Source organism: Scyliorhinus canicula, unplaced genomic scaffold (genome assembly GCF_902713615.1).
Source record: "Scyliorhinus canicula unplaced genomic scaffold, sScyCan1.1, whole genome shotgun sequence".
NCBI lineage: Eukaryota > Metazoa > Chordata > Chondrichthyes > Carcharhiniformes > Scyliorhinidae > Scyliorhinus > Scyliorhinus canicula.
In genome coordinates this window covers 592,738-617,680 of record NW_024055458.1, presented here as the reverse complement: position 1 = coordinate 617,680, position 24,943 = coordinate 592,738, and the positions used below count along the sequence as shown (strand labels likewise).

General features: G+C 46.5%; 1 gene segment (V, D, J or C); it reads right to left on the bottom strand.

Moving 5' to 3' along the window:
* Window positions 1-503: 503 nt before the first annotated feature.
* LOC119959567 lies at window positions 504-23,621 on the bottom strand. The segment is given in 5 exon segments: window positions 504-956; window positions 6,727-7,035; window positions 7,667-7,975; window positions 8,171-8,473; window positions 23,531-23,621. Coding segments are annotated over 5 exon segments (1,332 nt in total).
* Between the last annotated feature and the right edge of the window lie 1,322 nt (window positions 23,622-24,943).

Sequence of the window (24,943 nt, the reverse complement as noted above, 5' to 3'; positions counted from 1 at the left end):
AACTAAAGCCCCTCCCCCTCTCTCTGTTGGGGAAGTGCGGGTACAGTGGATTAACTAATGCTCCTCCCACTGTTGGTGAAGTGGGGGTACAGTGTATTAACAATTTCACTTTCCCCTCTCTTTGACTGGGGATTGTTGGTCCATGTTTCTGTGTGATCCTCAATTCAGTTCCCACTGGGTGTGATGCAGCAACTTAAAGCTGACATTAATTTTAAAGGGATGGACAATGAGAGAAGCAAGAACACCGAGATCTAAATGTGATGGGTTTGTCTGAAATGGGAAATTGTCCGATTTCTCCTCAGCGGGAGGAAAGTCAATGAAGATATTTTGTTGAATCCTGGAATGAATGAGATTTACTCTGTCTCTAACCCAGGGTGTATCTGAGCTGGGAGCACTGGTTGTATCAGACTTGGGGCTGAGACCTGTAGAAACCCGGGTCTCATTGAACAGATCTAATATCAGCAAAGTGGAAGCTCCATTAATTAAGCGGCAGTGCATTTAAATCACAATTGGAGGAAAAAACTTTATTATTTTATTTTAGTTCGAAATCTAACCAACAGATTATCATTGACATGAATTAACGGTGTCCATCAGAGCGAGGGAAATGTTCACAAAACTGGGTTTACCGCTGGATTTATCAACCGTTCTGTTGATGATCTTCAAGGGGATGGCTTCATGTCCCACCACACAGGAGTAAGAAGCACCGCTGGCCCACTCCTCCGCTGCAATGGATAACAGGCTGTACATGAAGAAGGAGCTATTGCCGTTCTCCGCCATCACCTCGGTGTTCTTGTAGTTCCCGGGATTCACCGGCTTGTCATTGACGGTCCACTTGACGAAGATCTCTCGGGGGGAGAAACCTCTCACTAAGCAGCTGAGGGAGACGAATCTCTGAGCGGAGACGTCTTCAGCCGAGGGCAGGAGGACAGAGACGGACGGTTCCCGCGGATTGGGATCTGCAGAAAATGTACAATAAATGTCAATAAAATGGGGAATTCCGGAGACAATGGAACCGCGGGGTAGATGTGAGAGAAATGTGTTTTGTGTTGGATTTTAAAGGTTTCCATTTTCCACATTGGGATCTGTCCGGGTTCCCAGCTCGGAGCAGAGGTGGACACAATCCTTTTCCCTGAGAATTTACGGATATTGGATTCGAAAGTTTCAGAAAGTGTACAGCAGGGAAACAGGCCATTCGGCCCAACTGTTCTGTGCTGGTGTCTAAACTCCAAACCAGGCTCCTCCCACCTTACCCCAAGAGGATTAGAAAACTGCCAATGTAACACCCTTATTCAAAAGGGAGGGTGTCAAAAACAGGTAACTATAGGCCAGGGACCTTAACATCTGTCAGTGGGAAACGGTTTGAGTCCATTATAACGGATCCAATAGCTGAGCATTTAGAAATACACAATATAATCAAACAGAGTCAGCCCGGCTTCGTGAAGGTGAAATCATGCCTGACAAATTTATTGCCCTTATTTGAGGTGATAAGGAGAAAGCTAGAGAAAGGGGGGCATTAGATGTAATATACATAAATTTCAAAACTGTGTTTAATAAATGAATGCACTCTTCCCACGGCTGCAGATGACAAAAAATATAAAGGCAAGTGGTGAGGTTACAGAAAATCTAGAGAGCGACAGAGACAGCTTAAGTTACTGAGTAAAAACTTGGCAGATGGAACATAATGTTGAGAAATGTGAGGTGAGACACTTTGGTAGGAGGAGGAACATAACGGAATATTATTTAGCTGGAGAAAGACTGTAGGAAGCTGAAGTAACGGGGGAATTGGGGATCCTCGCGCAGAAACCACAAAACGCAAGTTCTGCAGGTAATATGGAGACAATTTGAATGTTGACATTTATTTCAAAGGGAATAGAATATAAACATGTGGAAGTCGAGCTAAAACTATACAAGGCATTAGTTAGACTACACCTGATATACTTTGAATAGTTTTGGTGCCCTTATCTAAGGAAGACAGATTGGTTTTGAAGGCAGTCCAGAGAAGGATGACGATGTTGATCCCGAGTATGGAGGGATTTTCTTATGGGGAGAAGTTAAGTAGGCTGGGCCTGGACTGATTGGAGTTTAGAAGAACGAAGGCGGCCTAATTGAGACATGAAAGATTCTCAGGGAGCTTCGGAGTGTAGTCGCTGAGAGGTTGTTTTCCCTTGTGGGAGCATCTCGGACCAGAGTGCAGGATCACATAGTCAATGTTCGCCCATTTAAGACAGAGATGAGAAGGAATTTCCTCTCTCAGAGCGTCGGGGAGCTGTAGAATTATTTAACCCAGGGGGCTGTAGATTCTGGGTTGTTCAGTATGTTCAAGGTTGAGAGAGACATATTTTAAACCAATGAGAGATATGGGATTGGATTTTGTTTATTGTCACGTGTACCGAGGTACAGTGAAAAGTATTTTCTGCAAGCAGCTCAACAGATCATTCAGTACATGAAAAGAAAGGGAAATAAAATAAAATACATAACAGGGCAACATAAGGTACACAATGTAACTACTTAACACCGGCATCGGGTGAAGCATACAGAGGTGTAGTGTTAATGAGGTCAGTCCGTAAGAGGGTCGTTTAGGTGTCTGGTAACAGCGGGAGAAGGCGGGAAAGAGGAGTTGAAGATCATCACATCAGATCAGTTATGATCTCATTGAAGGCTGGATCAGTGTTGTTGGGCTGAATGGCCTACGTCTGCTCCTACGTCTTAGAACATAGAACATAGAACGATACAGCGCAGTACAGGCCCTTCGGCCCTCGATGTTGCACCAACATGGAAAAAAACTAAAGGCCATCTAACCTACACTATGCCCTTATCATCCATATGCTTATCCAATAAACTTTTAAATGCCCTCAATGTTGGCGAGTTCACTACTGTTGCAGGTAGGGCATTCCACGGCCTCACCACTCTTTGCGTAAAAAACCCACCTCTGACCTCTGTCCTATATCTATTACCCCTCAATTTAAGGCTATGTCCCCTCGTGCTAGCCACCTCCATCCGCGGGAGAAGGCTCTCACTGTCCACCCTATCTAACCCTCTTATCATTTTGTATGCCTCTATTAAGTCACCTCTTAACCTTCTTCTCTCTAACGAAAACAACCTCAAGTCCATCAGCCTTTCCTCATAAGATTTTCCCTCCATACCAGGCAACATCCTGGTAAATCTCCTCTGCACCCGTTCCAAGGCTTCCACGTCCTTCCTATAATGAGGCGACCAGAACTGTACGCAATACTCCAAATGCGGCCGTACTAGAGTTTTGTACAACTGCAACATGACCTCATGGCTCCGGAACTCAATCCCTCTACCAATAAAGGCCAACACACCATAGGCCTTCTTCACAACCCTATCAACCTGGGTGGCAACTTTCAGGGATCTATGTACATGGACACCGAGATCCCTCTGCTCATCCACACTACCAAGAATTTTACCATTAGCCAAATATTCCGCATTCCTGTTATTCTTTCCAAAGTGAATCACCTCACACTTCTCCACATTAAACTCCATTTGCCACCTCTCAGCCCAGCTCTGCAGCTTATCTATGTCACTCTGTAACCTGCAACATCCTTCCGCACTGTCTACAACTCCACCGACTTTAGTGTCGTCTGCAAATTTACTCACCCATCCTTCTGCGCCCTCCTCTAGGTCATTTATAAAAATGACAAACAGCAACGGCCCCAGAACAGATCCTTGTGGTACGCCACTCGTAACTGAACTCCATTCTGAACATTTCCCATCAACTACCACTCTCTGTCTTCTTTCAACTAGCCAATTTCTGATCCACATCTCTAAATCACCCTCAATCCCCAGCCTCCGTATTTTCTGCAATAGCCGACCGTGGGGAACCTTATCAAATGCTTTACTGAAATCCATATACACCACATCAACTGCTCTACCCTCGTCTACCTGTTCAGTCACCTTCTCAAAGAACTCGATAAGGTTTGTGAGGCATGACCTACCCTTCACAAAACCATGCTGACTATCCCTAATCATATTATTCCTATCTAGATGATTATAAATCGTATCTTTTATAATCCTCTCCAAGACCTTACCCACCACAGACGTTAGGCTCACCGGCCTATAGTTACCGGGGTTATCTCTACTCCCCTTCTTGAACAAAGGGACCACATTTGCTATCCTCCAGTCCTCTGGCACTATTCCTGTAGCCAATGATGACCTAAAAATCAAAGCCAAAGGCTCAGCAATCTCTTCCCTGGCTTCCCAGAGAATCCTAGGATAAATCCCATCCAGCCCCGGGGACTTATCTATTTTCACCTTGTCCAGAATTGCCAACACTTCTTCCCTACGCACCTCAATGCCATCTATTCTAATAGCCTGGGTCTCAGCATTCTCCTCCACAATATTATCTTTTTCTTGAGTGAATACTGACGAAAAGTATTCATTTAGTATCTCGCTTATCTCCTCAGCCTCCATACGCAACTTCCCACCACTGTCCTTGACTGGCCCTACTCTTACCCTAGTCATTCTTTTATTCCTGACATACCTATAGAAAGCTTTTGGGTTTTCCTTGATCCTACCTGCCAAAGACTTCTCATGTCCCCTCCTTGCTCGTCTCAGCTCTCTCTTTAGATCCTTCCTCGCTTCCTTGTAACTATCAAGCGCCCCAACTGAAACTTCATGCCTCATCTTCACATAGGCCTCCTTCTTCCTCTTAACAAGAGATTCCACTTCTTTGGTAAACCATGGTTCCCTCGCTCGGCCCCTTCCTCCCTGCCTGACTGGTACGTACTTATCAAGAACATGCAATAGCTGTTCCTTGAACAAGCTCCACATATCCAGTGTGCCCAACCCTTGCAGCCTACTTCTCCAACCAACACATCCTAAGTCATGTCTAATGGCATCATAATTGCCCTTCCCCCAGCTATAACTCTTGCCCTGCGGGGTATACTTATCCCTTTCCATCACTAACGTAAAGGTCACCGAATTGTGGTCACTGTTTCCAAAGTGCTCACCTACCTCCAGATCTAACACTTGGCCTGGTTCATTACCCAAAACCAAATCCAATGTGGCCTCGCCTCTTGTTGGCCTGTCAACATATTGTGTCAGGAAACCCTCCTGCACACATTGTACAAAGAATGACCCATCTAATGTACTCGAACTATATCTTTTCCAGTCAATATTTGGAAAGTTAAAGTCTCCCATAACAACTACCCTGTTACTTTCGCTCTTTTCCAGAATCATCTTCGCCATCCTTTCCTCTACATCCCTAGAACTATTAGGTGGCCTATAGAAAACTCCCAACAGGGTGACCTCTCCTTTCCTGTTTCTAACCTCAGCCCATACTACCTCAGAAGAAGAGTCCCCATCTAGCATCCTTTCCGCCACCGTAATACTGTCCTTGACTAGCAGCGCCACACCTCCCCCTCTTTTGCCCCCTTCTCTGAGCTTACTAAAACACCTAAACCCCGGAACCTGCAACAACCATTCCTGTCCCTGCTCTATCCATGTCTCTGAAATGGCCACAACATCGAAGTCCCAGGTACCAACCCATGCTGCCAGTTCCCCTACCTTATTTCGTATACTCCTGGCATTGAAGTAGACACACTTCAAACCACCTACCTGAACACTGGCACCCTCTTGCGAAGTCAAATCTGTGCTCCTGACCTCTATACTCTCAATCTCCCGTACCCCAAAACTACAATCCAGGTTCCCATGCCCCTGCTGAATTAGTTTAAACCCCCCCAAAGAGCACTAACAAATCTCCCCCCCAGGATATTGGTGCCCCTCAGGTTCAGATGTAGACCATCCTGTCTATAGAGGTCCCACCTTCCCCAGAAAGAGCCCCAGTTATCCAGAAATCTGAATCCCTCCCGCCTGCACCATCCCTGTAGCCACGTGTTTAATTGCTCTCTCTCCCTATTCCTCATCTCACTATCACGTGGCACGGGCAACAACCCAGAGATAACAACTCTGTTTGTTCTCGCTCTGAGCTTCCATCCTAGCTCCCTAAAGGCCTGCCTGACATCCTTGTCCCCTTTCCTACCTATGTCGTTAGTGCCAATGTGGACTACGACTTGGGGCTGCTCCCCCTCCCCCTTAAGGACCCGGAAAACACGATCCGAGACATCACTTACCCTTGCACCTGGGAGGCAACATACCAAACGTGAGTCTCTCTCGCTCCCACAAAATCTCCTATCTGTGCCCCTGACTATTGAGTCCCCAATTACTAGTGTTCTACTCCTTTCCCCCCTTCCCTTCTGAGCAACAGGGACAGACTCCGTGCCAGAGGCCCGTACCCCATGGCTTACCCCTGGTAAGTCGTCCCCCCCACAAGTATCCAAAACGGTATACTTGTTACTCAGGGGAACGACCGCAGGGGGTCCCTGCACTGACTGCTTCTTCCCAGTCCCTCTTACAGTTACCCATCTATCTCCAGTCTTTGGTGTAACTACTTCCCTGAAGCTCCTATCTATGACCCCCTCTGCCTCCCGAATGATCCGAAGTTCATCCAGCTCAAGCTCCAGGTCCCTAACACGGTCTTGTGGCCATTGGTCTAGCTCCGTCTAAACCCCATATCACTGCTTTTAATTCATTGTTCCTTCATCTACGTAGCAATTTCCCCCTTAAGATCAACAGGCCCAAAATTTTTAGTCGTGGAATTACCAATCAGAATGGACCATAAATACACTGAATGCTAAATACTGACCGCTGCACTGACACCAGAAATAGACACAATGATTCACTTATTGCTTCAGTTTCACCGCTCACCTATTTTTTTGTGGATTGAAATTCTTAAAGGAGTTGGCAGGTCCTGATGGCTCGCCACACAGTCAAACACAGCCCCACTCAGCCAGGCTTGTGTCGAGATGTTTAATTTGCTGACCACGCTCTCAGTATCTGCCCCAGGCTGGTCGGCAATCTCTGATTTCAGCGGCTTCTTCGCTTCACTCCAGGACACGTTGACTCCATAAGGACCATTCGAAATGACGCAGGTTAAGGTGACAGTCGCCTCCAGTAAGACCTGTTCTATTGGTGGTGGCAGTATTGTTACTGAGGCGGTAATACAATCAGAAGGATCTGTGAATGAAAACATGAAAATCAACACAAGTTTCATCTTCAGAATCAGGACAGAAGGATTCAGCCTTCACTCACTCAATGGGAATAAATCAACTTCGAAACTTCTAATGATCGCCATTAATCTTCTGTACACAATGGAAAACCAGTTTGGTCATCTTAAACGATTCTCATTGTGAAATACAGTCAGCACCAATGGCATTCTAATGAACGAGTATTGCAGCATTCCCAATACAAATATTCCAATCCTGATCTCGGAAACCTAATACGGAAGGCTGATTTATAAATAGGTTGAATGAACTTTCCAACAATTTTCCTTGGAGCTGTTATCAATAAAGGGGTTCAGACACCTACTGCCTCTCAAATATAATCAGCTGTCTCAGGATAAGGCTGATATCAAATCCACCTCACTCACTAAATGACTTCAAATTAGAGGGAAACATTTATTTCTCTGCTGATCAAATCCTGAATGGTGAGCAATCCAAATGCAGCTCTTACATCAGAATGAAACACAAACTACATGGCAGTAAATTAGAAGTTATTCTGTGCTTTGTCCTGATTTTAATAAATTCCTGATTTGGATTAACATCAGAGTTCAGGATGATTTATTGTTTCCTCTGTTTGTGTCTCTTACCAGACGCGGTGATGTTGTGACTTTGGGTGACCTCTTGATGAGTGACCTGGCAGGTATAGACCGCTTTGCTGAACCATTCCCCAGCGGAGACTGTCAGCCGACTGCTCGCCGAGAAGTTCCCGTTCACTTCACAGGCGGGAGAGGTGACAATTCCTGAAGCCATGGGTTGTCCATTCTTCAGCCACTTTACCGTGATTGAATTTGTCTGGAAATCGTTAATTGAACAGACGATGGTTGCAAATTTCTGTCTTGTGATTTCTTCACTGGAACTCACGGTGAGGATAACATGTGGAGGGACACCAGGCGGGCCTTCAAGAAACACAATTTAGACATTTCTTGCAGAAGATGGTGTGACAAATAAAATGATTTATTATATTTTAACTGTTTCTCTGCGGCCAATATTTTCCTCAGGAATCAGAACGGCACACTTTATCATAAATATGTTATAGCCAAAGGTGTAAATAAAGTAATCACAGCGGTTCTGCTTCGCGCAGTTTCCATAACACTTACATGCCATTCCAATGCTCTTGTCTGAGCCGCTGTGTCGAACCTCACAGCTGATTTTGCTGCATACCCCCTCTGACTCGGTGATGGTTAACTGGCTGCTCAGGGTGTAGGTTCCCTTCTTGTTTCTCACTGACGGGTATTTCTTAACTCCAGTGCTGATCAGCTGCCCATCTTTCTTCCAGGTAAGGCTGGTGATTTCTGGGGAGTAGTCCATCGCCAAACAGCCGTAGGTGACGGAGCCGTCGGTGTTGTGTTGCTGACAGGAGACCAGGCTGTAGAGAGTGGGCGGAGACGGTGTCGCTGGGAGAGAATGGCCAATTGAACAAGTTAGACTCTGGGATTTGTCATTAAGATTAGAATCTTAGAACTTAGAATTTGGATAAAGTTACAAATTTATCATAAACCGTTCGCATTAAAACTGCATCCATACTTGAGCTTCTGTTACTTCTAACTTTTGAGAATCACCATTTGTTTATTCCCTCTTTAGAAACTCACATCTCTTTCTGCATTTCTAACACCTTGCAGAAATTAGCATTATGGTGTCATCTGAAAATGTACCATTCATTCCTTTCAATGAGCAGAGCGGAGGGTTTCCCCATTATTTATGACACCAATGTTTTTTCCACCAACAGCACTTTGTGATAAAGAAGTTGTCTCTCCATTTCTGTCATTGCTGTTTTGGAAATTGCCTGTGTTCAAACTGACTGTTGTCCCCCCTCTCTCCACCTCACTACCCCCACTCCCCAAAACAAGGAGTCGTGACTTTGCTTCAGAAAAATCATCCAGGTATTTAAATAATGACTATAAAATTCTACGTTTGAGCACATGTGCAAGTAACTCCAAAATTCTCCAATTACAGGACCCTGGACATTAAAAGCGGGATGCGGCCATTCGGTCCCTCAGGTCTCCTGCACTATTCAATATGATTATGGCGGAGCGGATTGTGGGATGGACTCCACATTCCATGTATCCGCGTTAACCAGCTTCCTGTCCTTTTCCCAGCTCTCTGCGCTTTTCCCAGCTCTCTGATCTTTCCTCCACTTCTGTAATTTGCCCAGCTGCATCTTTTCAGGTTGTTTGCTCTTTGCCTCAGCTTCTGAAACTTTCCACTTGCTCTTTGTGCTTTTCCCCAGAACATGGCACTTTGCCCCCTGATTATTGGCTTTGGCCCAGCAATTACCACTTTTCCCCATGTTCCTGCAGATTCTCTCCCCTGTCTGCGCTCAGCTCTCTGGTCATCTCACCTGCTCACTACTCAGCTCTCGTATTTCCCAGGCTCCCTATACTTTACACAGCTTTATACAATTTCCCAGGCTCCGTGTACCCCCCCCCCCCCCCCCACCCCCCCCACCCCGGCCAGCTCGCTACCCATTCCGAGGCTCCCTGTGCTTTTACCCAGCTCTCTGCCTTTTCCCAGGCTCCCTGTGCTTTTCCCCAGCTCTCTGCCTTTTCTCAGGCTCCCTGTGCTTTTCCCCAGCTCTCTGCCTTTTCCCAGGCTCCCTGTACTTTAACCCAGCTTTATACCATTTCCCAGGCTCCATGTGTCCCCCCCCCCCACCCCAGCTCGCTGCCGTATCCGAGGCTCCCTGTGCTTTTCCCCAGCTCTCTGCCTTTTCCCAGTCTCCCTGCGCTTTTCCCCAGCTCCATCTTTTCAAAGGCTCCCTGCGCTTTCCCCCCAGCTCTCTACCTTTTCCCAGGCTCCCTGTGCTTTTCCCCATCTCTCTACCTCTTCCCAGTCTCCCTGCGCTTTTCCCCAGCTCCTTCTTTTCCCAGGCTCCCTGCACTTTTCCCCAGCTCTATCTTTTCCCAGTCTCCCTGCGCTTTTCCCCAGCTCCTTCTTTTCCCAGGCTCCCTGCACTTTTCCCCAGCTCTATACCTTTTCCCAGTCTCTCTGCGCTTTTCCCCAGCTCTATCTTTTCCCAGGCTCCCTGTGCTTTCCCCCATCTCCATATCGTCTCCCAGGCTTCCTGTGCTTTTTCCCAGCTCTCTACCTTTTCCCAGGCATCCTGTGCTTTTCCCCAGCTCTCTATCTTTTCCCAGTCTCCCTGTGCTTTTCCCCAGCTCTCAGCCTTTTCCCAGTCTCCCTGCGCTTTTCCCCAGCTCTCAGCCCTTCCCAGTCTCCCTCCGCTTTTCCCCAGCTCTCAGCCTTTTCCCAGGCTCCCTGTGCTTTCCCCAAGCTCTCAGCCTTTTCCCAGGCTCCCTGTGCTTATCCCCAGCTCTCAGCCTTTTCCCAGGCTCCCTGTGCTTTCCCCAGCTCTCTACCTTTTCCCAGGCTCCCTGTGCTTTCCCCCAACTCTCTGCCCTTTCCCAGACTCCCTCTGCTTTTCCCCAACTCTCTGCCTTTTCCCAGCCTCCCCGTGCTTTTCCCCAGCTCCATCCTTTCCAAGGCTCCCTGCGCTTTCCCACCAGCTCTCTACCTTTTCCCAGGCTCGCTGCACTTTTCCCCAGCTCTCTGCATTTTCCCAGTCTCCCTGCGCTTTTCCCCAGCTCCTTCTTTTCCCAGGCTCCCTGCACTTTTCCCCAGCTCTCTACCTTTTCCCAGTCTCCCTGCGCTGTTCCCCAGCTCTATCTTTTCCCAGTCTCCCTGCGCTTTTCCCCAGCTCCTTCTTTTCCCAGGCTCCCTGCACTTTTCCCCAGCTCTATACTTTTTCCCAGTCTCCCTGCGCTTTTCCCCAGCTCTATCTTTTCCCAGGCTCCCTGTGCTTTCCCCCATCTCCATATCGTCTCCCAGGCTTCCTGTCATTTTTCCCAGCTCTCTACCTTTTCCCAGGCTTCCTGTGATTTTCCCCAGCTCTCTACCTTTTCCCAGGCATCCTGTGCTTTTTCCCAGATCTCTACCTTTTTCCAGGCATCCTGTGCTTTTTCCCAGCTCCCTACCTTTTCCCAGGCATCCTGCGCTTTTTCCCAGCTGTCTACCTTTTCCCAGTCTCCCTGCGCTTTTCCCCAGCTCTTAGCCTTTTCCCAGTCTCCCTGTGCTTTTCCCCAGCTCTCAGCCTTTCCCAGTCTCCCTACGCTTTTCCCCAGCTCTCAGCCTTTTCCCAGGCTCCCTGCGCTTTTCCCCAGCTCTCAGCCTTTTCCCAGGCTCCCTGAGCTTTCGCCCCACTTCCTGCATTTTCCGGACTCCTTTTGCTTTCCTCCAGCTCTCAAACGTTTCCCAGGCTCCCTATCCTATTCCCCCAACTCTCTGCCCTTTCCCAGACTCCCTGCGCTTTCCCCCAACTCTCTGCCTTTTCCCAAACTCCCCGCACTTTTCCCCAGCTTTCTACCTTTTCACAGGCTCCCTGCGCTTTCCCACAGCTCTATACATTTTCCCAGGCTCCTGTGCTCTTCCCCAGCTCTCTGCCTGTTCCCAGGCTCCCTGTGCTTTCCCCCGCTCTCTGCCCTTTCCCAGACTCCCTGCGCTTTTCCCCTGCTCTCTGCCTTTTCCCAGACTCCCCGCACTTTTCCCCAGCTCTCTACCTTTTCCAGGCTTCCTGTGCTTTCCCCCAGCTCTCTACCTTTTCCCAGGCTCACTGTGCTTTTCCCCAGCTCTCTACCTTTTCCCAGGTTCCCCGCACGTTTTCCCAGCTTTCTACCTTTTCCCAGGCTTACGCGCTTTCCCCCAAACCTCTACCTTTTCCCAGGCTCCCTGTACTTTCTCCAGATCGCTGCCTTTTCCCAGTCTCCCTGTGCTTTTCCCCAACTCTCTACCTTTTCCCAACTTCCCTATGCTTTCCCCCGGCTCTCTGCCTTTTCCCAGGCTCCCTGTGCTTTCCCCCTGCTCTCTGCCTTTTCCCAGGCTCCCTGTCCTTTCCCCGGCTCTCTATATTTTCCCAGGCTTCCTATGCTTTCCCCCAGCTCTCTATATTTTCCCAGCCTTCCTGTGCTTTTCCCCAGCTCTCTGCCTTTTCCCAGGCTCCCTGTGCTTTCCCCAACTCTCTATATTTTCTCAGGCTCCCCGCAGTTTTCCACAGCTCTCTGCCTTTTCCGAGGCTTCCCGCACATTTCCCCATCTCTCTACCTTTTCCAGGGCTCTCTGCTCTATTCCATGACTCTTTGACATGTTCCTCTCCCTCGATATTTTCCCACGTCCTCTTTACAATTCTCCCCGCCCCCGACCCTGACGCTTCCCTCCAGCTCTCTTCTCTTTCTCCTGGGTCCTACTGCCGCCTTGCCAGGCCACCACATTCGTGCACACTGGCTCTCACTCCTCGCTCCAATTCTCTCTTCCTCTCTTATTGCAGACTAACTCCTCCCATTTAGTGAGCAAGGGGACAAGTGAATGAGGGTGAGCGAGCGTGGGTGTGAATTAGGGCGGGAGTGAGAAGGGGGTGGCTGGGTGTGTCAGTGTGTGTGCATGAACAATGGTGGGCGCGTATGAGTGTGGAGCATGAGGATGGGCGTGCGATTGTAAATGATTGAGGATGGATTGGTGAGTGAGGGAGGATGCATGGGCGACGGTGGTGGTTGAAAATAAATGAGCACAGTAAGAAGTCTTACAACACCAGGTTAAAGTCCAACAGATTTGTTTCAAACACAAGCTTTCGGAGCACTGCTCCTTCCTCAGGTGAATGAAAAGATATGTTCCAGAAACATACATATAGAGTTTTGTCTGTATATATATTTCTGGAACCTACCTCTTCACTCACCTGAGGAAGGAGCAGTGCTGCGAAAGCTAGAGTTTCAAACAAACCTGTTGGACTTTAACCTGGAGTTGTCAGATTTCTTACTGTGCTCACCCAATCCAACGGCAGCATCTCCACAGCATGTAAATAAATGAGTGGGCGATTTGGTGTTGAGTGAGATTTTGGGTGATCTGAGGTTTCTGAATGTGGCTGCGTGAGTAATTGTGGGTGAGGGAGGGAGGATGCATGAATGATGGAGAGTGAGTGACAGTGGGTGAGCGAGGATGTGTGAATGAGGCCTACTGAGTGAGTGAAGGTGGGTGAATGAAGGTGAGGCTCAGTGAGGGCGTGTAAATGAAGTTGAGTGAATGAGGGTGGATGAGTGAGGGTGAATGAGTGTGGGTGAGTGAATCACATTGGGTGAGCGAATGAGTGTGGGTGAATGAGGGTGCGTGAGTTATGAAAAGTGAGCGAAGCTGGGCGTGTGAGACTGGTTGAGTTAGGGGAGTGAATTAATTTGTGTGGAGTGAGTGAATAAGTGAGTGTGAGTGAGTGACGGTGGCTGAGTGAAGGGACTGAGTGATTTCCATGAGCAAGGGTGGTTGAGTGAGTGTGAGTGATTGAAAGTGGGTGAGTGGGTTTGAGTGGGGTGGTTGGCTGTGGGTGAGTGAGTGTGAGTCAGTGTGAGTGAGGGTTGGTGAGTGAGGGTGAGTGGGAGTGAGTGAATGTAGTTGCGGGAATGAGTGTGAGAGATGGGGTGAGGGTTGGCGAGTGAGGGTGAGTGAGTGTGACTGAGTGTGAGTAGTGTGGGTGAGTGAGTGTGTGCGAGTGTGAGTGTGAGTCGGTGAGTGAGGATGAGTGAGTGAGTGGGGTGGTTGAGTGTGGGTGAATGAGTGTGAGTGAGTGAGGGTGAGGGTGGGTGAGTGAGATAGTGTGAATGAGGATGGGTGAGGGTTGGTGAGTGAGGGTGAGTTGGAGTGATTGAGTGAGGGTGGGTGAGGGTTGGTGAGTGAGGGTGAGCGAGTGAGAGTGGGGTGGTTGAGTGTGGGTGAATGAGTGTGAGAGAGTGAGTGTGGGTGAGAGTGGGCGAGTGAGTGACAGTGAATGAGGGTGGGTGATTGTTGGTGAGCGAGGGTGAGTGGGGGTGAGTGAATAAGTGTGAGTGGGCTGGTTGAGTGTGTGTAAGTGTGAGTGAGTGTGAGTGATAGTTGGTGAGTGTGAGGGTGGGTGAGTGAGTGTGAGTGAGTGATGGTGGGTGAGGGTTGGTTAGTGAGGGTGGGTGAGTGAGGCTGGGTGAGGGTTGGTTAGTGAGGGTGGGTGAGTGAGGCAGGGTGAGGGTTGGTTAGTGAGGGTTGGTTAGTGAGGGTGGGTGAGTGTTGGTTAGTGAGGGTGGGTGGGTGAGTGAGGCTGGGTGAGGGTTAGTTAGTGAGGGTGGGTGAGTGACGGTGGGTGAGGATTGGTTAGTGAGGGTGGGTGAGTGAGGCTGGGTGAGGGTTGGTTAGTGAGGGTGGGTGAGTGAGGCTGGGTGAGGGTTGGTTAGTGAGCGTGGGTGAGTGAGGCTGGGTGAGGGTTGGTTAGTGAGGGTGGGTGAGTGAGGCTGGGTGAGGGTTGGTTAGTGAGGGTGGGTGAGTGAGGCTGGGTGAGGGTTGGTTAGTGAGGGTGGGTGAGGGTTGATTAGTGAGGGTGGGTGGGTGAGGCTGTTTGAGGGTTGGTTAGTGAGGGTGGGTGAGTGAGGCTGGGTGAGGGTTGGTTAGTGAGGGTGGGTGAGTGAGGCTAGGTGAGGGTTGGTTAGTGAGGCTGGGTGAGGGTTGGTTAGTGAGGGTGGGTGAGTGACGCTGGGTGAGGGTTGGTGAGTGAGGGTGGGTGAGTGAGGCTGGGTGAGGGTTGGTTAGTGAGGCTGGGTGAGGGTTGGTTAGTGAGGGTGGGTGAGTGAGGCTGGGTGAGGGTGGGTGAGTGAGGCTGGGTGAGAGTTGGTTAGTGAGGGTGGGTGAGTGAGGCTGGGTGAGGGTTGGTTAGTGAGGGTGGGTGAGTGAGGCTGGGTGAGGGTTGTTTAGTGAGGGTGGGTGAGTGAAGCTGGGTGAGGGTTGGTGAGTGGGGGTGGGTGAGTGAAGCTGGGTGAGGGTTGGTGAGTGAGGGTGAGGAAGTGAATGTGATGACAAGGTGGGTGAGGGAGGATGAGTTAGTTCGGACGGATTACTGTGAGTGAGTGAGGGTAAGGGAATGAGGGTTGGTGATTGAGGATGTGCATAGGTGAGTGTGGGTGTGTGAATGAATGTGGGTTAGTGGGTATGGATGCATGAGGGTGGATGATTGAGGGAGGGATTGTGACTTAGTGTCGGTAAATGAGTATGGGTTAATCAGTCAGTGTGTATGAGTGACTGTGAGTGAGTGTGAACAGGGGTGAGCGAGTGTGAGTGAGAGTGAGTGAGTGTGAGTGACAGTGAGTGAGTGTGAGTGAGTATGAGTGATGGTGAGTGAATGTGAGTGGGTGTGGGTGAGTGTGAGTGACGGTGAGTGAGTGTGAGTGAGTGTGCGTGAGTGTGAGTGACGGTGAGTGAGTGTGAGTGAGTGAGAGTGACGGCGAGTGAGCGTGAGTGAGTGTGAGTGACAGTGAGTGAGTGTGAGTGAGTGTGGGTGAGTGTGAGTGACAGTGAGTGAGTGTGAGTGAGTGTGGGTGAGTGTGGGTGAGTGTGAGTGACGGTGGGTGAGTGTGAGTGACGGTGAGTGAGTGTGAGTGAGTGTGCGTGAGTGTGAGTGAGTGTGAGTGAGTGAGAGTGACGGCGAGTGAGCGTGAGTGAGTGTGAGTGACAGTGAGTGAGTGTGAGTGAGTGTGGGTGAGTGTGAGTGACAGTGAGTGAGTGTGAGTGAGTGTGGGTGAGTGTGAGTGACGGTGGGTGAGTGTGAGTGACGGTGAGTGAGTGTGAGTGAGTGTGAGTGAGTGTGAGTGACGTTGAGTGAGGGTGAATGAGTGATCATTCAGGTACTCCGGGCCAAGCCGGGCGATGTTTCTCTGGATGGCATTCCGCTCAGGCTCAGCTTTCTCTTGTCTGTTGTCCACAGCCGAGCTGGGGGCTCCTCCATTCGGCTGCACCACCCCCACCTCCTCCTCTTCCTCTCCATCGATCCTGTCCTGATTCTACACATTGATCAGCTTTCAGTAACACCGGCTGTGTACAGTCAGATAGCAGTGTAGATCACTGGGCAGCTGCTTTAATACTTTCAGTAACACCGGCTGTGTACAGTCAGACAGCAGTGTAGATCACTGGGCAGCTGCTTTACTACTTTCAGTAACACCGGCTGTGTACAGTCAGACAGCAGTGTAGATCACTGGGCAGCTGCTTTAATACTGTCAGTAACACCGGCTGTGTACAGTCAGACAGCAGTGTAGATCACTGGGCAGCTGCTTTAATGTCGGTGTGATTTCATTCTGTACAAAACAATTCGGAACTGGATTTTAATGTTGAAAATGGCAATTTCAGGCCGTAAAATTGTCATATTGTGTCAGAGAGTGTGTTTTCTTCATTCTTGTGATGCAGACGTCTCTGGCTGGGCCAACATTTATTTCCCACCTCTCATTGCCCTAGAGAAGATGGTGGTGAGCTTCATTCTTCAACCACTGCAGTCCATGTGGTGTTTGGGAGGCAGCTCCAGAATTTTGAATCATGGATAGTGAAGGAACAACGTGACATCTTGAGGTCACGATGGTGAGAGGCTGGATGGAGAAATTCCAGTTGGTGATGTTCCCATGTGTCTGCTGTCCTTGTCCACATGGTAGCTGTTGTGAGATTTGAAGGTGCTGTCCAAGCAGCCATGACCAGCTCCTTCAGAGCATGTTGTAGGTGTTACACACTGCTGCCAGTATCCCTCAGTGGTGGAGGGAGGGAGTGGTTGTCGATGGTGTGCCAATTAAGCGGGCTACTTTTGTGTCATTGGAGCTGCATTCATCCAGACAAGTGGAGAGCATTCCATCACACTCCTGAACCGTGCCTTACAGATGGTGATATGGAGATGCCGGCGTTGGACTATGTTGAGCACAGTAAGAATTCTTACTCAGGTGACTCACCTGATGAAGGAGCTGCGCTCCGAAAGCTAGGGATTCCAAACAAACCTGTTGGACTTTAACCTGGTGTTGCAGATGGTGGACAGGATTTGGGGCATCAGGAGGTGTTTTTGTTGCAGAATTCCGAGTCTCTGACCTGTTGTCACAGCCACACAGTGTATATGGCGAGTCCAGTTCAGTTTCTGGTCAATGGTCAGCAGGACATTCAGCGATGGTAATTCCATTGAATGGCATTGGGGTGATCGTTCGATCTTCGCTTGTTTGAGATGTCCATTGCGTGCACTTGTCTGGTGCGAATGTTACTTTCCCCTTGTCAGCCCAAGCCTGGATATAGTCCAGATCTTGCTGCATTTAGCAATGGACTGCTTCAGTAACTGCGGAGTCGTGAATGGTGCTGAACATCGTTCAATGATCAGCCAAAATCCCCATTTCTGACTTTTGGAAGGTCATTGATGAAGCAGCTAAATATGGTGGGGCCGACACTGAGGAACCCCTGCAGTGATGTCCTGGAACTGAGATGATTGATCTCCAACAATCGAAACCATCTTTCTTTCCACTCGGTATGACTCAAACCAGCGGGGAATTTTCCCCCGATTCCCATAAACTTCAGTTTTGCTCGGGGTCCTTGATGCAACACTGGTTCAAATGTTGCCTTGATGTCACGAACAGTCACACTCAGCTGTCTGTGCGTTCTTGTGTGTGTGTATCCCTGTGTGCGTGTTCCTAGGTGTTCATGTGTGTGTGTGTGAGCGTGTGTCTGTCCCTGTGTGTGTGTGTGTGTCCCTCTGTATCCCCTTGTGCGTGTTACTGTGTGTCTGTGAGTGTGTGTATCTGTTCCTGTTTGTGTGCTGCTGTGTGTGTGATGAGTGTGTGTGTGCTCCTGAGTATGTGTGTGTGAACATATGTGTGTGTTCCTGTGTGCCCCTATGTGTGTGTTCCTGTGTGTGTGAGAGAGACAGAGTACGTGTATGTATGTGAGATAGGTGTTAGAGGGAGAATAAAATAATTTGCAAGGGAGAGTTTCTGTGTGAGTGTGTGTGAGGGGATGTGTGTGAGAGAGATTTTGTGTGTGAGTGAGAGAGGCAATGTGTGTGAGAGTGTGTAATGGGAAGATTGTGTGCGTGAGTTCGAGATTGTGTGTGTATGTGAGTGTGTGTGAGATTAGAGAGCACGTGGGTGTGTACCTCAGACAGTGAGAGAGAGACCACGTGTGTCAGAGAGAGACAGAATGTGTGGGCACGTTTGTGTGTTTCTGAGAACATGTGATAGAGTATGCCAAAGAACATAGAACATAGAACATAGAACGATACAGCGCAGTACAGGCCCTTCGGCCCACGATGTTGCACCGACATGGGAAGTCAAAAACTAAAGGCCATCTAACCTACACTATGCCATTATCATCCATATGCTTATCCAATAAACTTTTAAATGCCCTCAAAATGTCTGTGTTTGAGTGAAAGAAAGTGTGTTCACGAGGTATGTATGTACCAGTGTGTGTCAGAGAGAGAAATAAGTGCTTGTGTGAGTATGTATGTGTTTGTGTATGAGAGTGTGCATGTGCGAAAGAGAGAGATTGTTTGAGAGAGGCACGTGACACAATGTGCATGAGAGCGAGCAGGTGAGAGAATGTATGTGTGTGACAGGGTGCGTGTTTGTGTCTGTGGAAGTGTGTGTGAGAGAAAGGGAGAGAGATACAGTAGTATGTTTGAGATTATGTGTGTGAAATAAGGAATGATTCTGTTTGAAGAGCGATTATGGATGTGAGACTGTGTGTGGGAGAGAGAGATCTGTGTGTCTGAGATAGTGTGTCTGCCATAGAGAGGGAGTGTGTGAGAGAAAGAATGTGCGGATGAGAGAGTGTGTGTGTCAGAGAGAGAGAGAATGTGTGAGAGTGTGAGATACTGCATGCCTGAAAGAGAGAAATAGTTTGTTTGTCAACAGAGAGAGAGAATGAGACAGTGTCCATGAGAGAGAGAGAGAGAGGGCATGTGCCAGGGTGCACGTTTGAGAGAGCGTGTAAGCGAGAGAGTGAGAGAGTAATAATGTGTTGGTGAGTTTGTGTGCGTCTGAGATATTGTATATGTATATAAGAGGGAATATGTGTGAGAGAGAGCCTGAAAGAAAAAAATGCTACGTTTGAAGAGCGATTATGCTTGTTTGTGAGGGAGAGAGACGGTCTGTGTGTTTGAGAGTGGGTGTGAGAGTGAGGCAAAGTGTGTCAGAGATTTGGTGAAAGAGAATACGTGTGAGATAGATCGTGTGTGAGTGAGAGCGCGTGAGTGAGAGATCATCACAGTGTGTCTGAGAGTGAGATTGTGAGTGTGTGATTGTGTGTGAGGCACAGTGTGTATATTTTTTATATAGAATTTACAATGCAGAAGGAGGCCATTCGGCCCATCGAGTCTGCACCGGCTCTTGGAAAGAGCATCCTACCCAACGTCAACACCTCCACCCTATCCCCATAACCCAGTAACCCCACCCAACACTAAGGGCAATTTTGGACACTCAGGGCAATTTTGCATGGCCAATCCACCTAACCTGCACATCTTTGGACTGTGGGAGGAAACCGGAGTACCCGGAGGAAACCCACGCACACACGGGGAGGATGTGCAGACTCCACACAGACAGTGACCCAAGCCGGAATCGAACCTGGGACCCTGGAGCTGTGAAGCGATTGTGCTATCCACAATGCTACCGTGCTGCCGTATTGTGATTATGCGCGTGAGAGAATTCGTTTGTGTGAGGATGTAAGATAAATAGCGAGTGAGAGAGTGAGAGTGTGTATGTGTTTGTATCGATGTATGGGTGCACCAACACCTGCAAGTTCCCTTCCAAGACACTCACCGTCCTGATTTGGAAATATACTGCCAATCCTTCACTGTCGCCGAGTCAAAATTCTGGACCTCTCTCCCTAGCAATATTGCAGATATACCTCCGCCACATGGACTGCAGCTATTCAAGGATGCTTCACATCAAAACTTTCCCAAGGACCCTTAATGAAATGAAATGAAAATCGCTTATTGTCACGAGTAGGCTTCAATGAAGTTACTGTGAAAAGCCCATAGTCGCCACATTCCGGCGCCTGTCCGGGGAGGCTGGTACGGGAATCGAATCGTGCTGCTGGCCTGCTTAGTCTGCTGTAAAAAGCCAGCGATTTAGCCGAGTGAGCTAAACCAGCCCCAGGGATATATTAAAATCTAGCCTTGCCAGCGCCTCCAGAATCCTAGGATAGGATTAAAAATCAAATGCAAAGGGATTTCTCCGCTGCACTGATGCATTAAATAAATCAAGGACTGCCATAGCACGGAATGTAACCCAATAAATCGCTCTCTGCATTGCCGAATCGAAAATTCCCAAGACCGATATATCACTGCTTAAAAATCAACCAAATCTCCTTCTCCAGCCTGTCTGGCGTTGCTGAATTCTTTCTGACTGTCACAATCTGGGCTTGGAATCCCCTTTCTGAGTCACCTAGTCAAACATCAAGTATAATTTCCACATTCCACACATATACAAGTTTTATTGAAGAGATTGATCAAATTGTACTCCCTGAAATATTGGAAAATGAAGCAGAAGATTTACAACCAGTCAGGAAGATTCCTGGTCCCAGCACAGTGACCGCACGCACAGAAACTGAACAGACGCAAATGACAACAATCGAGTTCCAGCAGATAGATCTGTTCAATCTGTCAGTTTCATGAAACTGTTTGATTCTAATTTATCAATGGTCAACTTCCGACAACAATAATTTAGTAACTTATTTGAAATTAAACTGACATTAATTTCAAAACTGCATTCGGTTTTTAACTATTTCTCTCTGTCTATCTCAAAACTCGACAATTGGGCAAAAAGTAGTTTTGCTGAAAATTAGCAGATTAAATATTACAGATTCAGGCTAGATTAATGACGGAACAGAGACTCAGTGACAAGGTAATAATTAAACAAACCAGGAAATATTCACATTACCCACTGATATGATCTAAAAACACAATTAAATGTAATCAGAAAAATAATCAGGGCAAAAGAATGTAATCAGTAAAATAATTGAGCTGCACACAGCAGTATAATGAAATGTATGGTTTCCTCAATTAATTTCAGGTATTATTAAAATTCTCTAAAACATTTGAGATATTGCACGCCAGGATACAACTCAATTGTAGGAGATCATTTATGTTGAATTAATTCTCACTGATATTGTACTGTAAGTTATTGTTAATTGTCAGCTAATTCTTTATTCGATTATCTGTACTATAATAATAAATATAATAAAAATAGCTTTCAATAATCCCCAAATTGTTTTTACCCAGAGCGTTATGAAATAATTGGGGTTTAATTAAAACAACCTGACAATCAAACAATGTTGAACAGTAAACTCCAAATTACTCGATGGAAACATCTTAACATTTAATTGACTATATTCACATTTCTTTAAACTCCAATTGCTCTATTCGACCTACAAATGTGTAAAATATGCGCCTTTCTGAAAATATTGATAAATCATAAACTCCATCTATTCTCAGAAAGTAATGAATATTTCGAGACCAGCTCAGTAATGTTTATTCAAATCATTTGCAAAACTCACCCATTATGACCAAGTGGAGTCGACAATTTGTTGTTGAATTTAGCATTTAATAAAATGTATGCCTAAAGCTAAGATATAATCATTCTTCCTTTCCAATCATCTGTTCTTCCTATAATTCTATCGTGTGTAGAGCACAGCTATGGGAGACAGGATGTCATTATCAAATGCAAAGCTACTTTTAACCTTTTGTAAATAAATAAACCGGTTTGACATTCAAGCTTTTACTTTTCAATCTCTTGCCATAGGCAATCTGAACTTTCCTACAATACAAATAAAATCATGGGAACAATTCCTTGATTGGCAGCGACTTCCACATCTCAGAAACCTATTTAACATTAGATTAATGATAATTACCTCGCTACCCAACTACGCATTACAGTGAAGGTATAATATGGTTGCAGCGCCACAGAAATAATAGAATAACTGGAATTACAAAGTATTTCCAGCCTAGAAACCTGTCCGGTCAAGTTAACCTCGTGCGGAACACAGCAGGATTGTGAAAAGTGATTAATGATGAATTATATTAATATATAATAACCTTTGGTTAATATGGAGTTGTATCACCGCATTGGAATTGTTTGAATTATATAAATGTTACTATGTTCTGCATGGGCGTTTCAGTCACTATTTCGTTTAATCTGGAAGCATCAGTTAAAATTACAAAATGCATCAATATATCTTTATTCGATTATTTTCTTAAGCCTGGCTGTTTTCACCCGACAATCGCCCTTCAAGCATTTTCAAACGCGGAGACTGTTTGCATTCAACCAGAAAACGTGTAACCGCTCAGTGTCACCGAGTTTAAACAATGCAGAAACAATGCAGAAACGCTGAACCGTTTGACAGATCTGAATCATTTAAAGTCACCCAGATACACAATCTCCTCAGCAGAACAAAACACTAAATCACATCAATGAAACCCGTTTATGGAGAAGCAGCTCAATTCTACGTCGAACAGCATCAAACTTAACTTTGCAAGAAAATATCAATATCCAGCAAACCAGCTAGTCACCAAATGTATGAATTATTAAACTAAACAGAAATGTGGAATAACAGCAATAGCATTGCGAGGTGCTCGAACATTAACACCAAATAAATATTGAAACTTAACCATTTTTTTCATACTGAGTCATTTTTCAAACACATTTAATGCTTTTAATGTTTGCAGTTGATGGTAAAAGCTGCAACCATCAGATGCCACGGAGATTTAAATTTGCACAAACGGCAAACTGATTGCAGCAACAACTTGTGCTCGGAAAGGATTTGTGGTAAAACGTGGCTTAGTTTAATCTGCAATTTTCACTTTTTTTCAAGATGCAGAAACAGCCTCCCTGTTCTCTGTCGACAATCCTGCGACAAGCAGTTTCCAACACGCAGCCTCTGCATTCAATCACAAACCGTGTAACCGCTCAGTGTCACCGAGTTGAAACAATACAGACACACCAAACCGTTTCACAAACTTTCCTACACAAAGTCACCCAAAAACATTCCTCAGCAGGAAAACACCAAATCACATCACTGAAGGAGTGAAACATCATAGAGAAGCAGCTCAATTCTACAAAACACTTCCAAAAGAATCGAATGTAACATTGCAAGAAAATCTCAATTTTGAATGCACCAAACCCTCATGTCATCAAATGAATGAACAGTAAACTAAACAGAAAACTTGAATGATATCATCAGCACTTTCAGTAAGCAGAACATGTTCAATAAGATAATACAGAAACTTTAACACATTTTATCAATGTTGGGGTCGATCTCATACACTTGTGCGGTGGACGGTACAAACTGCAGACATTAGATAGAACCGAGATTAAACATCGTACAAACAGACGTTTTGTATTTAAAGTAACCCAGCCACACAGTATCCTCAGCAAATAAACACCAAATCACAGCAAACAGGGTCTGAATCCCTCAGCAGCATCTTTCTGTCAAGAAACCGCGGGATTCTATATCCCCCTTTCAGCAGAATCAAATGAAACATTGCAACAACATCTCAATACATGATCCACCAAAACACATTTCAGTGAACGAATGGATTTTGAAAATGCAGAAAAATATAAAACAAATACTCAAGTAAAACAGTTGGTAAATGACGGAATGGTTCTTACCTGCAGTCACCGTCACCATGGTCCCCTGTCCCCAGTAGTCGAAGTAGTCACAGTGTCACATTCCCTGGGCAGCTCTATACAATAACCGCACCTGCATAAAATAGACAGAAATCCACCATTATTTTAAATATTCACAAATCAACAGTAAAGAAAATTCACGATTAATTTTCGGGAAATTATATTAATATTTGTGGATACCGTTCTCTCTTCATAAATGACCGAATGTTTTACATTTCACAGACATGGAAATGTTATTGAAAACACCAATTGTGACTAAATAACGACCACCAATTTTCCACATTAATTCTTATTATTTTCTCATTGCTGGAATCAAATAATGCTTCACTGTGAATAAAGTTGGATTGTAAAAGCGAGCACTGAGCCAGCCTCAGTTAATTAGTGCTGAGGGGCTTTTTGTATTGACAGTAACTGCTGTGCCCCAGTTATCACAGTGAGACACAGCGTGTCAAATACTGCGGCAGACGGTTAACTATAAAATACAGAGATATAATTTCACTGCTCTCCCAAAAAACTAACTCTGTCTCTTCCAAGGGCGAATGGGTGAGTTATTTCAGCTTGTCCTGGTCATTACATTTATAAAGAAGATCGGAACACTTTTAAAACCTCTGTGCACATTTCGCGAGTCGGTCAACAGTGATAAAGTGGAAGATTTTTATACCTTTTTGCAAACTAATATTACTTCCAAACGTTGTTTTATTTAAAACTCGTTTACTTTAACGTTCGTGTTGTGGCCCTGATCACCAATTTGAACAAACTCTTTCTCTGAGGTTTTTGTATGAGGATGTCGCTGTGCACAGCACTGTGACCCACTGTAGTCACAGTGACAGACAGCCGCACAAATACTGCACTCACTCTCTGTTCAGTCCTGCCGCTCAATATTCACTTCAAATACACGTTTACTTCTGATCTAATTTACAATTTATACAGCAGTTTATCAAATCCAATGTACATAGATTTTCCCAAGTATCAGAAATAATAAAACGATGATTATATACAAGTCTGTAATAGCTGAAACTGTTAACAATAAATATAAACTGACACAAGCTCATCCTATTATATCGATTGGTGTGTTCAGTTTTACTGTTTAATTTTCTCTGTGTGAGTTATGTAAGAAGCAGCTTGTGCAATGACTCTGATCACTGACATTAATATTACATTTGAATCAAGTGCTGACCTTCAGGTTAAGGTGCAAGTTGCTGAATTCCCTCTCGAGCTGTTCTTGTGCGGGTCCAGCCCTGGTTCCTCTCGCTGTGGTATCCAGCACAGTAATAGATGGCGGTGTCTTCGGTCTTCAGACTCCTCATGGCCAAAGAGAAGATGTTGTTCGAAGTGTCTTTGGACGCAGTGAATCGATCTTTAATGGCTGGGGCGTAGTTGTTGCTGGATGAACTA